Here is a 16,722-nt window from a genome sequence, read left to right on the forward strand (position 1 = left end):
TGGAACTACAGGATGCGGTGCAAGATCGTCCCCATGGCCTGGCCTGGCTGAGTTTGTGTGGTGCAAGGAATCCTGGCCATTCCACTTCCACTTCCACACCCCGGCTGATATACCCCACACGCGGGCCGTGGGCCTCTCTGATAGGTGCTAGTGCTAGTCTTACCGCGCGTATCACGGGCCCATCAACGCAGCTGCTCATCGTACTCATTAGAGCCTAGTGTCAAGGTACCTGTCACAAGTACCCCCTGGCCGTGTACAACAATTTGATTTCCTTCCGTCTCCTCAGACCATCCGTTCCATAACATTGAATGATAAGTACAGGTTTCATTTAAACCTTTGGATGTGAGCTATGAAGCTTGTTATTGTTTGCTGGCAACCAATGACGAGATCAACTGGTACTCAACTCACGGCTGTTTTGAACTACAATCAAGTTACAAACCGCCTGTTCTGCATTAAAGGTCTGTACATACTATTTAATCCAATGGTTTGCGTTTAATGCATAAGCACGCATAACTACCTTACATACCATATTTTCCCCCAGCATCTGGAACTCATGAGTCCAGTTCGCGCCTAATTTTATACCTGCAACGTTACCATAGGTCGGACTCTGGATCATCCTAGCAACTCAACCGTGAAGTTAAAATAGTCTCGCTGTGAGCCACCTTGCTCTTCCTCGATATCGCGCTGCTTAATAAGACACAGTATCGACATGGCCGTGGCCCATTGGTCAAGGCAACGCCTAAACGGAGAACCAGCATATATCTGGCGGTGTCTGTGAAGGGAGATGTAGTCCATATTGACGTTCACGTTCACGTCATCCCAAGGAATGTGAAACTTCGTCAGTGTTCGTAATTGCTCTGAAAATTTGCGCTACAGAAATGTGCAAGCTGCTGTAATTTATGAGAATGACATCAGATAAAACTTCGTTTGTGTTAGACATGGTGTGCTTGAGGTGAGATAACACCTTTGTGCAAAATTTTAGACTGCTCTTCGCATTGCAAGAGTAGCCCTGAACGTCGTCGAGTCGTGTTGTGTTGACAGCTGGAACTTAGCACTACAATAATCATCCACATCTACTAGATATGAATATTCAAAGAGTGATCACAAATATTCGAAACAAATCAACATAAACTCACAAATACCCAGTGAAGTCCTGGAGATAGTGAGTTGGCAAAACTTGTTCGATTCATATTTGCAGTATGTAAAGGTGCTGATCACCTATTTAAACATTGCCTCACCTTCACCGACCTAATTAGCAAAGTGGCCGAATCAAGTCTACTGAAGGTGATGTTATGCGGTGCACATATGTAACCTGTATACCTTGCATATCAAAGATTGGACTGATGAGATGCGAGTAATTGATCTCAACATGCCAACTCGCAGATATATGCAGACACCGTGTTCATCTCATACAAGATGAGATGTCTTCATGGGCTTCGCATATAACATCGCCTCCAAACAAAGCCGTGCTTTACCAAGCAGTGTTACTACCACCACCAAAATCATTGCCACCACTGCCGAAGTCGTCTCCGGCACCAAAGTCGTTGGTGCCACCACTACCAAAGTTGTTGCTGCCAAAGTCACCACCCGTATTGCCACTGAAAGTAGGGTCAGGTGCGCCAATGCCAGCGCCGGTATCGCCACCAGCGTTGTCTGCGTCCTCAGCGGGAACAGGCTGCTTGCAACGAACTTTGGTGTGGCCCATCTCACCACAGTTGGAGCACTTGACTCTGGAGTAGTCCCGAGGCTTGGGACACTCACGACTGACGTGACCCTCCTCATCGCAGTTGCGACAGATAGTTCTCTTGGGCTCGGCACATTCCTTGGCGCGGTGACCCTCCCCACCGCAGTTGTGACAAGCTCCCCCGCCGCCACCGCCCTGAGGGCAGTCACGGGAAAAGTGACCCTCTGGAGACGCTGTCAGTATAACAAAAGTGTATGCAAGTAAGTTTATTACTTACTCTCATTGCACTTGCGGCACTCGACGTTGGCTGGGTTGGGAGGCTCGGGACCTATGGGGGATGTGTTAATGGTCTGGTATTCCTTTTTACGAGTAATAAAAATTGGACAACTCACACTCCGAGACCTTGTGGCCTGGTTGGTTGCAGTTCTTGCAGGCGAACTTGTCGACACGAGGAGTGGGACCTGAGAGAAATTAGAGGATGCCCAATTGTGGACTGGACTGAGAGAGCAGAAACTTACAATCACGGACACGATGACCTTCCTCGCCACAGTTGAAACACTTGACAACGACCTGATCCTTCTCGACTTTGTCAGAGGGGCAAGAGCGAGCGGTATGGCCGTACTCTTCGCAGTTGTTGCACTTCAGCTTGCCACTGTTGACCGGCTCGCCGGCATCTTTGAGTCGCTCCAAGTTGTCCTCAGCATCCTTAGGAAAGCTGCTTCGCTCACGCTCGCGAGCAGGCTTGGGGTCGAAACGGTAGGTGATGGTATACTTCTTGCCCAAATTGCCCTGCAAGTCCATGTTGGTCAAAGCACCGATGAGCTGAGTCTTCTCGACGGCGATGACGTAGAGGTTGATGTCCTGCTGGCGGAATCCCGCCTCAAGCTCAGCATAGGTGATGCCAGGGTTATTCTTCAAGTACTCTTGGGTTGCCTCTTTCACGTCGTCTAGGTCACCCTGTTCGGCTCCAGTTACGATCTTCTGCCAAGCAACCTCGGGGTCGACGTCGGCAACGTGGGAGCGGTCGATGATGCGGGCACTCTGGCACTCGGACACTTGATGACCTGCGTATTGAGGCAGATTAGTGTACGCCAAACCAAACCAAGTTGATATATTTTACCCTCTTCTCCACAGTTCTTGCAGACCATGGGCGGCTTGTCGGGGCAATCGGCAGCACGATGACCTTCTTTGCCGCAGGTGTGGCACTCGCCAGTGAACTCGCGCTCCTCCTGAGGGGGGCAATCGGGATCTGGGCAAGTACGGATGGTGTGACCTTCCTCCTTGCAATGGCGGCATCGCATGACTCGAGGCTTAAGACAGTCCACCTTGTTGTGACTATAGTACGAATTAGTACAAAACCGTACCGATTGGTGTTGCAGCCAAAGTGCTCACCCTTCTTCGCCGCAGTTGAAGCAAGCACCACGGGAATGGTCACCGCCATCGCTAGTGTTGGCACCGCCATCATCGAAGCCGTTGGGGTCGCCAAAGTTGGCATCATCGAAATCACCAGCGGGAGCGGCACCGCCCCACTGGTCATCACCACCGGCGTTGTTGTCCCAGGACATCTTGAGCCAGCTGTCCATAAAATTACAAATTAGCAGGTAGTCTTGCTGAATACCAGGTTTTGGGTGAAAAGAAGAACTATGTAGAATAATAAAAAGGCGGGGTTGTTTGGATAGTGGTCATCTGCTGGAGAAAGAGAATTGGTAAGGAGGGAAGATTGATGGTGACGCCGGGTAATGGCGGGGCGAATTAAGTATTTGGACGTAAAGATCGATCGTAGCTCATGTGGTTACATGACCAACATACAAGAGTTTGATTCGGGATGGAGTGAAGATAGCTGGGCCACGCAGACACAGTCTTGCTGACAGGTTTTGATGCTTGGGAATATTGACTGGTTACCCAGTTTTATGTGGTTGGGAGTTGCCAAGGTCTAAAATTTGGACGATAATAGAGACGGTGCAAACAGTAAAAGCATATTGACAAAGACTGAAAAGTACATATAGAGATCATGTGACGCGTCGGATAGGTTTGAAGCCATCATGGACGCGACGGATGGCGATGAGATGGAAGTGATTGCGGTTTAGCGGAGTCTGGAAATTACTTACTTTGAGTGCTTATGAAGACGAAGAGAAGTAGGCGATTAGGGATGAACCTTGATGACCAAGGAGTAGCAACGACCGCCTTGCTGGTCGTTGATGATGTTTAATATCCTGTAGAAACAGCTTGAAAGTTGGCGACTGGAAGCTGTTGTTGAGAATAGCTTGTACGGTGGTGCTTGTGGAAAAGAAGAGTAGAGTATCAACAAGCTGCAAGACGCCGGGAGGTCAATTAACGAAGGGTTGGAGACGAAGTACGCCTTACTTGGAATCAGCCAGAAGCTGCCTTGAAAAGCTGGATCGATTGTTATTCCAGGGCAACTAGCAATCGCCTAATCATTTGTTGTTGGCTGCATGTTTAATAGCTCCGTTTGGGCGTATTTCCAGTGCCTTGACTGAGTTTCCATGCAAAGCACCGATACCAACTTTTCTTCGTCAACCGCTTGAATTCTGACGCAGGCAATGTATTTCTCGGATTTATCTCTTCGTCTCAAATCCATGCCAATCCTCTAGACTAGTTGGGTGTGGTTGTGACCCGGATGGTAGGTATATATATTGTGCAGTATCATCTTATGCTGCCCTATGACGCACTTCGAATCGTTTTTTAAACTTGATAAACTCACTCATACTCACTAATAGTAGCCCCGGATAGTCAACCAGCCTTATGTGGACAAGAACGATTTGATTCGATGTTCAGATGTCACTCGACATGTGCTGCTGACCTTTTGCAAGTGAGACGTGACTTCTCCCATTACAGCATCAGCCTATACTATTTATTAATATCTTTAACTTAAATTATGGAACTCTTACATAAGTCTGATCCGAAAGTAACTCACAGGCTATATTTCAATCTTTTCTTTTTTTTCCTTTTTCTTTCCTTTTTTTTTTAAAAAAAAAAAGTCAATGCACCATTACACCGAAGTAAGGACAGCAAAATAGCCACAGTATGGCTGTTGTAAAGGAAAATTGTTGTAAACCATTTGTCAAAAGGTCGGCAGTATTCCAACCCTTCGCGAGAAAAACAGGCCTCGTTTGTGGCCTGCGCGACCTCATTGCTCAGGACTGGCTTCGACGACCGACTTCCCTACTTGCGTACTTTTGCGCCCACACGACTCATCGCCGGTGCCGGTCCATTCGATCCCCTGAGTCCAACCGACAGTATGATCGATGCGCCCACGAGAAAGTACCAGCACTTGCGAAGCGGTTACGTAGAAGTCCAAGTCCTCACAGATAGGCATTTATTTCCTTTGGCTGAGATTCCGGACAAGGATAACCGCGACTCGTCTGGGCCCACAAACTGTTACGGTTTGCCTTCATGTCCGTGAAAACGTGGTGTGAAAGCCGTCGAACTGGTATGAAAAGTCAAGCGCGAGGCATACCCAATCGTGGCCAAGACTCCAGAAATACGTTCTCGGCTTACATGATCGGCTAGACCACCCCTTGCCGAATCTGGTATGCCACCTTCGAAGCGAACACCACAACGTTGAAGATCAAGCCCACAGGAATGGTTCAGCCGTCTCGCCTACCCCAGCCCCTGAAAGGAGTATCCTAACGTCAACAAGCGGTAGCAGCCGCATTGCCAGAGCTTGTCTTGTCGGGTGGCGTAGTGCTACGACCCGGTTGATGCGATATCTAGCTGCTTAAGCGAGGATTGTCTTGACGAACATAGACCACGTGCAGTCGACATGCTTCGAGGCTTGTCGTTTGTCTTTCCGGAGGCCAACCGGCTGCCGAGCCTTGGCATCAGACTTGCCCAAAAGAAGCGGTTCGGAGGCTGTGGCACCGGCATGATTGGTTACCCCATAGCGGGCGATCATCCGTGGATGTTTAGTGGGGTCGGTCATCCAAAGCAACAGACCTTGTAATTACGTCTCATTATTCACGGGGCAAGAAGGATGCTCTTCGAATGAAATCCCCGGATACCCATGACGAAAGGGCAGAACAATTAGGATTCATCAATCGAAGAAGGCGTCAAGCCAATGCTTCAAGACGGCGATATGCCCGAGTGGAACGAGAACTCCCGCCGAATTGCTGGGGTCTAGGTTAAGCGAGTTTTATCTTGATCATCTGAACATTTGCAATGGGATGTTGTCCCCAGATTTGATAACCACTCATTCCTTGAACTAGTCCCATCAATTAAAGAATATGCTAGACTAGTACTTACTTAGATGAGACTGCTCTCCCGCTTTCGGGTCTGGATTCTAGAAGACCTGACTGCAATAAGATGCGGAGAAGCATTGGTGAAAGTTCACAAGCCGGCTATACGGTCCACAATTCCAGGCACAAGGAGGAGAAGAATGCCCATTGATGGAATTAAGTGACGACGCCGGTAATATGTGCAAGGACCAGGTTACTCCGCGCCTGAAGAATAGTTACTTTGATGCTGCCATCTTCCAAACATCACCGCAATCTTACTCTGGCATATGCGGCTCAAAAACGGTATGGCACCACCCTCGCCACGGCTTTGGATATAAATAACACCGTCTGGCCCAGACCCGATAGTCAAAATTGAGAGAGTGTTCAAGCTGGACTCCTGAATAGCATTGGGATCGCTACAAGATGAAGTACTCTGCAGGTCTTCTGTCCCTAGCTACGGCTGCTACAGCCCAACAAGTACTTTACGGACAGTGTGGCGGACTGACCTGGACGGGTGCGACAACTTGTGTCTCTGGAGCGGTTTGCACAAAGTATAACGACTACTACTCACAATGTGTTCCAGGTAAGTTCAACATACTAGCATTCGAAAGGCGGTTCCTGACGAGAAAATAAAACAAAACAGGTACTGCTGCGACCACAGCTAGCTCCACTGCAAAGTCAACAAGCACCACAACACGCGTCAGCTCAACAACCACTGCAGTGAGCAGTACCACAACAAAGGCCACTAGCACTTCCAAAACGTCGACAGCTGTGTCTACCGCCACAGGTATCCCCAAGGTTGACGGAACTCTCTTCAACCTCGATGGTGTCACCAAATACTACCCAGGAACTAACAGCTACTGGATCTCCTTTTTGACCAGCAACGATGATGTAGACTCCACTCTGGACGATCTGGTCGACTCTGGATTGAAGATTCTGCGTATCTGGGGATTCAACGATGTCAACTCTATCCCGGCATCAGGCACTGTCTACTTCCAGTACCTGTCTGCAAGCGGCTCGACTATCAACACCGGCACCGACGGTCTGCAGCGTTTGGACTACATCGTCTCTGCGGCCGAAGCCCGAGGTATTAAGCTGATAATTCCATTTGTCAACCAGTGGGATGACTATGGTGGTCTCTCGGCGTACGTCAACGCCTTTGGAGGCAGTAAGACTTCGTGGTACACCAACACCGCAGCGCAGGCTCAGTACCAGGCCTACATCAAGGCCGTCGTCTCTAGGTTTACCAAATCCCCCGCCATTCTCGCCTGGGAGCTCGGCAACGAGCCCCGTTGCAATGGCTGCGACACCAGTGTCATCTACAATTGGGCCAAGACCACCTCCCAATACATCAAGAGTCTTGACCCCAACCACTTGGTCACAACGGGTATCGAGGGTTTCGGTCTGCCTGGTGATGGTTCGTATCCGTATACATACAACGAGGGCACCGACTTCGTCGCTCTGCTGAACATCACGACTCTGGATTTCGCCACCTTCCACCTGTACCCGAACTCCTGGGGTACAAGCTACGACTGGGGTAACGCCTGGGTCGAGACTCATGGTGCTGCCTGTGCTGCCGCCAACAAGCCTTGTTTGTTTGAAGAATGTGAGTTTATGAACGCGTCTTTACTCCAGCAATTTCACTGCAACTCTGCTTCGAGGAGGACTACAAACTAACGACTTGACAGATGGCGCTCCCACAAACCACTGCGCCATCGAGGCTCCTTGGCAAGAGACCGCACTTGCCACCGATGGCATTGCTTCCGATCTCTTCTGGCAACTCGGCGTCACACTCAGCTGGGGCAAGACCAGCGACGATGGAAACACCATTTTCACCAACACTTCAGACTGGGAATGTCTGGTCACAGATCACGTGGCGGACATCAACAGCGGTGCATAGGTTAGGGATATCATCGGGCATTCTTGGCCACGAGAGAGGGGGTGCAGGCAGATTCATGACCCAAAGACTTGCATCTTCTATTCATGTATATATTTAAAATAGGCCATTTGTATATTGCACCATCGTTACTCGTGTTTACAGTGGTAGTTCACTGCATGCGATCTCTAATGATACTCGGTATATCCACTCGTACTGGCGCCCTACATTTATAAAGGTCTGTGGTATTTCACTTGTTTGCACTTATTTTCTCGAGAAATACGTCTTCCTCGCGGACGAATAGACGCGCGAACCGTAGCGATCTTCCACACTCGTAGTCTCAACGTAAAAACTGATCACCTTAGCTACCCGACCTGCGAGGTCTGCAGACTCAACCGGCGACTGCTGAAAATGGTCTCGCCGGTTGTGCATGGCCTGAATCCGGTTGCTTCTGGTCTTCTCACTCGAGGTACTGTCGTCGTTTCCAGCATGTTCTTGGCCGCTTCGGAGTTTCATTTGTGGTGGATCTGTTCTAGAGGTCGCACCATCAGACTCTCATGCGGACGCCGAGTTGCTCGATTCGGGGGCGTCGATACTCTAGTTCCGATCATCGATATCGACTTTGACGACGCTAACAACGCGTGGTAAGCGCTAAGTACATGTACGCCGCCATTATCCCCTGATACATAATTCTTTCAGGTCTGTGACGTGACACTCCACGACGGACTTCTTTGATAAGTTGAATGTACACTCTGGGTGGCTGGGTCCATACACATTGTCATCATCATAGGGACATGTTTCAATAGTTGTTGATTGTTGCAGACGTCATAATAGAGTCGCGGATAGTTATCACTCACGGTCCTGGAAACAAATAAAAGAAGTTGTACGTGTTCGGAGAGAATAGTGCGGTATTTGTAGTCCCATAGATTGCGGTCCGAGAACAGGAGAGTTGGGTTTCCAGTGCGTGTGAGATGATAGACTTAAGCCTAGCTAGTGAACTTTCATATTATATTCATTGACACCGTGTCAAAGTGCATCACCAGGTTATCTGGATGAGAAAAACTGGCTGGGTAGTATCGTGAGCTACTCCAACTTACTTCTGTACGGCTTTTGCGAATTCATCTTGCAATACATCCTTCAGGCATCTTGAGCTATTCGTGCCCTAAAATGCATGCAACGTTTTAGAGCCACCTTATTCCAAACCAGGCTAGATTATCATGGTGTCCCACTTATATAGTGTTTACATTATATACTAATATAAAAACAAGTGCTTAGCATGTAAAGTAGTATCGATTGAAATTCGACATTGCCGGAGCATTCGCTAATCTTGGACACCGATCTTTAATACATACGCCTTCAACTGGTATATATGACATGTACCCAAGCGACGCGTTTATTTGTACTTAGGTCAGTCAAGTGTGAAAACAACGCCATTTCAACCATCTCTCGGGATCCTCCCCGCAAGTGTAACTTTCGTTATGATGTAGATGGTTATGGCGAGCGTCGTGACTGGTATCGGCTGTCATGAGTCTGCTCCTTCATAGAAGCCGTGTGGCGATTAGGAATACCTCTGCTACTATGGTTGCGATTCTCAAGAGGCATTTGTTTGCACCTAGATAGCTTTGACGTTGCCACTACTCGTGTTCCAGGCTTCGTTGTGCTCCAGCAAACAGCTTTCAGAAGGTACCATGAACTTGTGTCGTCACGTGGCTATCTCCCGGTGTCCATTCGGCATAACGCAATCACACTGATATTTGCGCTAGCACGTCATGTGCCAAAAGATATTCGAGGACACTTAAGCGTCACTGTGGAGAGTAAGTATGAACTTAACAACCAGGTGGGTACCTGTTGAAGCAACAGCAGATGAACGCTCATGATATAACCATGGCACTGAGCGTCTTGGTGGAGCCAGCTATCCGACTTTGTTGGGATAGGTCTCTGTTTCATTAGACATGCTGCCACCAGAATGCGATGTGAAGGCTGAAACAGTTGTAAAAGCGGGTGGAAAGGGGTGGAAAGTCAAATTTGACATCTGCACAATTGACTCCTAGTGCGAGGGCAGCACCGCAGGCGTGGGTACGGACAGTTGTTGCGGCTCGGCTGTATTGCTTGTTCGTCCGGGTGCGTGTTGCTGCGGTGGTGCCTCCCCGTAAGCGGGAGGAGTAGCTTCGTGGGCGAACGGTGATCCTGTAGAAGATGGCAGTACGACATGACCATAAGAGCTCACTGGTGATGGGGGCATATCGTGCAGCTCCACATCTTCTGAGCTCTTTGGCGGCGGCGCGTATGCCGGGGGTGCTTCGCCAAGTTCGTTCAACCCTTCCTCTCTGCTTCCAACCCCCAAGCCAACTCTTCTGCCAGTTCTTTGTCCGTCACTGACCCACTGCCACCTTGTACTACCCGTGCGCCTGACTCGATTCGGCCCCATCGCTTCCAAATCCCGTTCCAAAGCAGTCATACCGCGAGAGTTCCTCTGCTTGTGCCGCTTCCTATATCGAAGGAAAGTAACGATGAAGGCCGCTACAATGAGTATGCAGATGGGGACCAGAACCCATTTGAAAGGTGAATCAGGCCATTCTGAGTTGGAGCTGGAGTTGCCGCCATCGTCGCTGTACCCGAGGTCTCCTTGCCCGTTTGTGTAAGACATGATGCCGCGTTCGGAAAAGGATCCGTGCGTGTGAGTTGGAACGATACACGCTGACGGAGGAGGTTGTGGCGGCTCCCTAGGGTGATGTTGCTGCCGGCAGTCGAAAGTCCAGGTTTCGAAGAGGAGAACAATAGGTAATCGATACTAAGACATGATCAGATGTGAACTAGGTGTGTAAGGGATGAGCTTTTTGACGGAAACCGCGTAGGTTGCCGACCCCGGTTGTCAATGTAGCCCCGGAGTAGGGGATGTGGCAAGTTTCTAAAGGATATCTCACGCGACCAATCGCACGTACTTACAATTACGACGCCTTGTTCCGGGAGATCCAGTAAATTCGCTGGAAGAAAGTACGATTGATATTCGTTGCACACATAAGGTCGACCTACTGTACCCCAGGCTCGGCTTTGAAGAAGTCACGATGAAAACTGTTGGATGGTATCAGAAAATGCGGTTCTGATGACGTCGACATCAACTACTAGTTAAAGGTAGATCATGACGAGGTCGAAACAACACCCCGTGTTCACATCTAGAATAATAGAGAGGCAACGCCAACATTCCCCCAAGAGAAGAACCTGGATCGTTTTAAAGAACAAATCGGCCGCCCGAGGAAGGTGGCCACCAAGTGGAAGATAGTATTCGTCATCTTGGCATTCCAATCAGAGGGTTGGTCTAGTGTTGAAATGCCGAAGGACCCGGGGGACGCTCGCTGCGGCACTATGCATCCTGGCATCCAACCTCGCATCCAACCTCGCAACCTCCTTCATGTGGCGTGAGCTCTCCCCTGTGAAAGTTCAGTGGCCCCAGTCTTTAGTGTAGCCCCCACAATTATGCATGAGATTTCAGCGCTAGAGTTCCATGCATAAGATTGCAGCACAAACAGTGATGCATAACTCTCAACGGCGATTCTTTCTGCACATTACAAGGAGCACGAAGTACCATGGCTTGATTCCTGCCTGCTGTAGTCATCAAACAAACAACCACAACAGCCACATCCACAATTCTTCAGCCAACGATTTGAGCGCAGTTCGACGAACACATACCTGCACCTCAGGTCACTGTCCAACCCGACATAAAAGAAAAAAATGCCCAAGGCACGTAGAGGTAAGCTTGCTCTTGTGAAACAGCACAGCGGTAGATTGAAATGATTAAAACTCATAAAGGCGTACTGATCGAGTGTGACCCCTCGATCAAGTCCATCATCATGAATATTGACAGCGAAAACAACGAGTACATCCTTCATGATCTTGATGACACTCACCTTGTCATCCAGGAGAACAAGATCCAGGATCTCAAGCGCAAGCTTGACGACGTGAGTCCTTTCATACATGGTTTACGTGCACCACACTTACTTTTCGCAGCGACTCAAGGAGACAGTTCAGGAGATCGAGAGAGACTCGGACTCTGACCGTGATGTCAAGGATGGCAAGGGACGCTGAGCTGTCTTTACACAGCCCAGAGGCCATTTTTACGACGTCAGTGATATTTCATGGCATGGTGTTCGGCGTACAACATTTGGGTTTGGCATGGACTGGCCAAGGGTGATTATACATAAGGCAGTTTCGGATCGCTTTGAATTCGACCTCGTCTTGCAATGGTATGAGGCCACTGAATTTGCGCATCTTTAAATCTATTTCGCTATTTCGCCTGGTGCTTGGAAGAATCTTCACTTTGTGGCACCCTTCTCACTACAACTTCTCGAATCTCGGCTTCGTCTTCTTGAGCCCCGACAACAGTGCTGACTTCACATCATCTGACTGAAGCATGGCAGAATTCCACACGGCTGTATATCTTAGGCCTTTCTCTCGGTTAGTAGGGCATGCTAGAAATGTAGTGGAAGGAAAGCTTACTGTCAGCAACGGTGTTGTCTCTGGCGTGGTTGACCAATTCCTTTGTTCCTTGGACAGCAACTGGGCTCTTGCTCGCAATAAGAGATGCTAGTTTGAACGCTGCTTCGACAGACTTGGCCTTGTTTTCGTGCACCTGGCTCACCAACCCAAAAGCAAGAGCTTCCTCAGCACCAAAGATTCTAGCAGACAAGGCGAGCTCTTTGACCCAAGATAGGCTGCCAACGAGTTTGGGCAACCTGCTCAGTGTGCCGATGTCAGCAGCCAGACCAATATCGACTTCTTTTACGGACAGCTTTGTGTCCTTTGAACATATTCTAATGTCGCAGCACGACGCCATGTCGATTGCAAGCCCGAAGGAGATTCCATGCAGGACTGCGATTGTGGCTGCACCTTGGTGAGCATTGAGGGCAGGCGAACGACCAAGGATCAAGACTTACGTTTTTCGCATTTCTCGATCTTGGTTATCCACTCTTGAAACTCGAGGATATGTCTCCTCTGGACGGTTGCTCTCCTTGCGCCATCTACTGCAGAGTTACTTGTGAGCCCGCTCTCGCTAGCCGCCTGCACGTCGAGTCCAGCAGTAAAGGCGCGCTCGCCGGCCCCCGACAAAACGATGGCTCGGACATTGGGGTCGTAGGACAGTTGATCGAATATCTTGCCGACCTCTATCCACATGTCCTCGAAGAAGGCGTTGAGTTTCTGTGGCCGGTTGATCTCAACGTGAGCCACGAACTCGGCGGGGGATGAGACATTGAAGTGCTTGAAATGAGAGAATCCTTGTAGCAGTGACATGTTGTGTGACTTGTGGTGGTATCTTGTGTGAATAGTCTATGCGAACAGCAAACGGCAAACAAACAGAACAGCAGGGAGACCAGGTTCCATGGTGACCTTTTCGAAAGTACTGCCCGTCAGCGGTACTGTGCCTCGGCACCAGACGTTCTCGGTATGGGGTCATTCATGGCTCATCCGGGGTATTCAATCCATGCGCCACTGCAGGGGCCGCTTATCAGTATGCTTATCGCCCTCTGGACAGCACAGTGTTAGCTTCCCACGCTTGGCCAAGGCGGGTTAGATTCGGCAGAAAATATTCAATGGACCGACTGCTCTCGAAAAAAAGTTGCCAGGAAATTTCGACTGCCCGCTGGAGTCTTACGTCCAAGTTGCTCTGAAGGGAAGCGAAGCGAAGCCCATCCCACCCTCACGAGACGGCTTGCATCACGCCCGTCGCAAACCATTCACCATGGCCGCAGAAGTAGCACCGCTTCAGCAGTTGAAGCTGCCGCAAGGCCCTTCGCCAATTACTGCCGAGCATCGCTATTGGAAGACTTTCAAGAACCAGCTCCGGATACCCTCGCCGACGCAGTATCCCATCACCCACATCACCTTCCCCGCCGTCAATGCCAACACCGTTGCCTCGTCCAGCAGCGACCTTTTTGCTGTCACCACCGGAACGAGAGTGCAGCTGTACTCGATACGAACCCGAAAGCTCGTCAAGACAATCACTCGTTTTTCCGACATTGCGCGCAGCGGTGATGTGCGACGAGATGGAAAGATCCTGGTAGCCGGTGACGATACCGGTAAGATCCAGGTCTTTGATGTCAAGTCGCGTGCCATTCTCAAAACATGGTCCGGCCATAAGCAACCGGTATGGAAGACCCAGTTCTCGCCCGTCGACCTCACCACCCTCATGTCTGCCAGCGACGACAAGACGGTAAGACTGTGGGATCTTCCGAGCAATCACAGCACTTCGACGTTCGTTGGCCATAATGATTACGTACGTTGCGGTGCGTTCATGCCAGGCACCATGTCCAACATGCTGGTCTCTGGTAGCTACGATCAGACTGTCAAGCTCTGGGATCCTCGTGTGCAACGCAAGGCCGTCATGACGTTCAAGCATGCCAACCCTGTCGAGAGCGTCCTACCTCTTCCCTCGGGAACTACCATCCTCGCCGCTGCAGAGTCCCAGATATCTGTCCTTGATTTGGTGGCGGCCAAGCCTTTGCACATGATCACGAACCATCAGAAGACCGTTACCTCGCTCTCCCTCGCCTCCGGCGGAAAGCGCGTTGTATCCGGTGGATTGGACGGGCACGTCAAGGTCTTTGAAACGACAGGATGGAACGTCGTGGCCGGTATCAAGTACCCTTCACCCATTCTCTCGGTCAACGTCATCACCTCGGGCGCGAACGGCGACGACCGACACTTGGCAGTCGGCATGCAGTCTGGCGTGTTGTCCCTGAGAACTCGTCTGACCGGCCCCGAAGCCGCACGTGAGAGGGAAAGAGAAAAGGAGATGCAAGCCCTCCTCGCAGGCAAGATTGATACCCACGATAAAGCGAAGCGTAAGCGAAAGGGCCGTGTTGCCGAAGCCAACCGGCTTGACCTTATCGGCGAAGGTGCCGACGTCGTCATTGCTGGGAACCCTGCCGGCCGCAACAAGTCGACCAAGGAGAAGCCTTGGCAGAAGGACCTGCGCCGCGGCCACTTTGTCTCAGCACTTGATCGGGTGCTTGACACATCCTCGCCGCACTACACGCCACTGTCAGTCCTGACTCTTCTCGTAGCCCTACGACATCGTTCAGCTCTGCGCGAGTCCTTGGAAGGCCGAGATGAGGAGAGTGTACAGCCGGTCTTGGACTGGGTACAGAAGCACATTGTCGACCCGAGATATGTCAGTGTCTGTGTCGATGTTGCGATGCACCTGTTAGATCTCTACTCTGAGTTTGTCGGCGGCAGCAAGGAATTGGAGGACAACTTCCGTCTTCTGCACAGGAGAGTTCGCAGGGAGATCGAGACGGCGCAGATGGCAACACAGACCGGCGGCATGCTTGGAGGCCTTTTGGTTGGCATGGCGTGATTGCCCGAGTTGGGTGAGCACGCTCGAATAAGGGGTTGTGCTTGATATTTGCTTGCATAGCGAGGCGTTTTTGGGTAGCTAAAAAGGATTGGCATTGCTCTATCGAGCCTCGCGATAACGCCAAAGTTTCCATCAGAAGAGACGGTGGGAAATGTAGAGATGACACCTGTATAAATCTACAACACATCCATTGAGCGCTTGTGACGGCTCCCGTGCCATGGGAAGGCTGAAATGCTAACTACGACTGACAAAATTACTGTAATGTATTGGGAGAAAGCGTGCCAGACTAATATCCATAACCCCAAACTCAAGCAATAGAGTCTCGCGTTGGTCATTGGCATAGCATAACATGAAAACAATGAACCAGCCTCTCGTGGATAATCTCCGCCCGTACATTTCTCTTTCGAACCCTACATTTCTATCTGATGAACCACTACCTCTAATCACTTTCCGACTGTTTTTCGACAGTGTACTTCTGCAATAACCCTGCAGTATCCCTCACCAGGCCGCAGACTCTGTCAGCCAGCATCTGCTGCCCCCTCCATCTCGTCGATCCACCCTGATGCTTCATTGACTCGGCTGGTAATATCCCCGGAGACGTTTTACTGCCATGTTCGCATCTTCCCAGACTTGCGCGTACTTATGCTGGGACATTTCTATTAGGCACGATGAAATCAAGACAGGAAATGTCACTTGTGCTCTTGATTGTTGGTGGCGAGTACACCCATACATATCGGTTTACTCCCCAAATCCTTGATGCGGTCATGCTTTAGGACATGATAGCTATTTACTGACCATGAGCATGGCCAACAGGCTTCCAGCCCCAGCTCAAAATATCTCCTGCAAACTCAAGCTGGTCCGCCTTGCCACCAAGGTCCTTAAGCTTTCCGGAAGTGATTTCGGTCTCATTAGTGACCTTTGCAATAAACCCGGCTGCTTTGCCAATGTCCTCAGATCGATGTGGGAGCCCATCCAGCATAGCAGATCGCTGGTCCATCAACTGACTGTTGTAACGCTTCATGTCATGCCATAGGACCCTGAGCCGGTGTCTCAGCCTGCGAACACGATTTTCAACCCGGAGAGAACGAGGCTCCCCCGCAGCTTGCTGTCGGTTCGGTGTCTTCGAACTTGTGCCACTCTCTCTTGAGCCAAGGTGGATGTGAGCAGGTCGGCTGAGAAAATCAGAAGGATCGCGAATCGACTTCGGAATGTTAGCATCTCGAAGCTCAAAAATAGTTGATAAAAGAAAGGCTGTACATCGTTGCTCATTATAGCACTTTGCCCGAGCTGGATACGCGTCGGAACGGTTTTCTCGAGCTTTACACGCTTCTTCTTCGGAAGGTCTCCTTCCTCCGAACCCAAATCCATGGTGACTGGTATGAACAAGTTGAGCTTTTGATTGCGTGTGATTCAGTGAACTTTTGTGATTGAAAATCTTTTTTCTTTCTTTTTGCCGTGAGGTCAGTAAAGATTTTCGGTTTGAATAATTAGAACTGCTGGTTTGTACAAATGACGAGCAAAGAACAAAATTTAATTATTCCTTGACGGACCACTTGGGTGAGCTGGTGGAAATGGC

At 50.0% G+C, this 16,722-nt stretch overlaps 6 protein-coding genes across 6 annotated transcripts; 3 read left to right on the forward strand and 3 right to left on the reverse strand.

Annotated features, from left to right (window-relative positions):
- Positions 1 to 2,506: 2,506 nt before the first annotated feature.
- BKA67DRAFT_560861 (uncharacterized protein) lies at positions 2,507 to 3,379 on the reverse strand. The gene is made up of 3 exons (XM_046102492.1): positions 3,077 to 3,379; positions 2,805 to 3,019; positions 2,507 to 2,748 (listed from the first exon to the last, which is right to left on the reverse strand). The coding sequence occupies exons 1-3, from the start codon at positions 3,219 to 3,221 to the stop codon at positions 2,656 to 2,658; spliced, it is 453 nt and encodes a 150-aa protein (XP_045959764.1). The 5' UTR covers positions 3,222 to 3,379; the 3' UTR covers positions 2,507 to 2,655.
- Positions 3,380 to 6,342: 2,963 nt separating this feature from the next.
- BKA67DRAFT_621706 (fungal cellulose binding domain-containing protein) lies at positions 6,343 to 7,819 on the forward strand (the record flags this gene model as incomplete). Its single annotated transcript, XM_046105488.1, has 3 exons — positions 6,343 to 6,506; positions 6,606 to 7,525; positions 7,608 to 7,819. The coding sequence occupies 3 exons, from the start codon at positions 6,343 to 6,345 to the stop codon at positions 7,817 to 7,819; spliced, it is 1,296 nt and encodes a 431-aa protein (XP_045959765.1).
- Positions 7,820 to 9,842: 2,023 nt separating this feature from the next.
- BKA67DRAFT_657435 (uncharacterized protein) lies at positions 9,843 to 10,442 on the reverse strand (the record flags this gene model as incomplete). Its single annotated transcript, XM_046107113.1, has 1 exon — positions 9,843 to 10,442. The coding sequence occupies one exon, from the start codon at positions 10,440 to 10,442 to the stop codon at positions 9,843 to 9,845; it is 600 nt and encodes a 199-aa protein (XP_045959766.1).
- A 1,082-nt stretch (positions 10,443 to 11,524) lies between these two features.
- BKA67DRAFT_657436 (RNA polymerase 2 general transcription and DNA repair factor tfiih component) lies at positions 11,525 to 11,878 on the forward strand (the record flags this gene model as incomplete). The annotated part of the gene is made up of 3 exons (XM_046107114.1): positions 11,525 to 11,543; positions 11,603 to 11,751; positions 11,801 to 11,878. 3 exons carry the CDS (start codon positions 11,525 to 11,527, stop codon positions 11,876 to 11,878), a joined length of 246 nt encoding a protein of 81 aa, XP_045959767.1.
- A 249-nt stretch (positions 11,879 to 12,127) lies between these two features.
- On the reverse strand, positions 12,128 to 13,081 carry BKA67DRAFT_657437 (ClpP/crotonase-like domain-containing protein; the record flags this gene model as incomplete). Its single annotated transcript, XM_046107115.1, has 3 exons — positions 12,128 to 12,237; positions 12,290 to 12,673; positions 12,727 to 13,081. 3 exons carry the CDS (start codon positions 13,079 to 13,081, stop codon positions 12,128 to 12,130), a joined length of 849 nt encoding a protein of 282 aa, XP_045959768.1.
- Positions 13,082 to 13,371: 290 nt separating this feature from the next.
- BKA67DRAFT_560872 (WD40-repeat-containing domain protein) lies at positions 13,372 to 15,522 on the forward strand. The gene has a single exon (XM_046102493.1). The coding sequence runs from the start codon at positions 13,530 to 13,532 to the stop codon at positions 15,144 to 15,146; it is 1,617 nt and encodes a 538-aa protein (XP_045959769.1). The 5' UTR covers positions 13,372 to 13,529; the 3' UTR covers positions 15,147 to 15,522.
- The last annotated feature ends 1,200 nt before the right edge of the window (positions 15,523 to 16,722 follow it).

Source organism: Truncatella angustata (assembly GCF_020726525.1).
Source record: "Truncatella angustata strain MPI-SDFR-AT-0073 chromosome Unknown BKA67scaffold_3, whole genome shotgun sequence".
Classification (NCBI taxonomy): domain Eukaryota; kingdom Fungi; phylum Ascomycota; class Sordariomycetes; order Amphisphaeriales; family Sporocadaceae; genus Truncatella; species Truncatella angustata.

Coding starts and splice junctions, on each gene's coding strand:
- BKA67DRAFT_560872 (XM_046102493.1), top strand. CDS start 13,530: ATGGCCGCAGAAGTAGCACCGCTTCAGCAGTTGAAGCTGCCGCAAGGC.
- BKA67DRAFT_560861 (XM_046102492.1), bottom strand. CDS start 3,221: ATGACCAGTGGGGCGGTGCCGCTCCCGCTGGTGATTTCGATGATGCCA. Junction 3,020..3,076: donor TTCAACTGCGGCGAAGAAGG/GTGAGCACTTTG, acceptor TTCGTACTATAG/TCACAACAAGGTGGACTGTC. Junction 2,749..2,804: donor CAAGAACTGTGGAGAAGAGG/GTAAAATATATC, acceptor CTCAATACGCAG/GTCATCAAGTGTCCGAGTGC.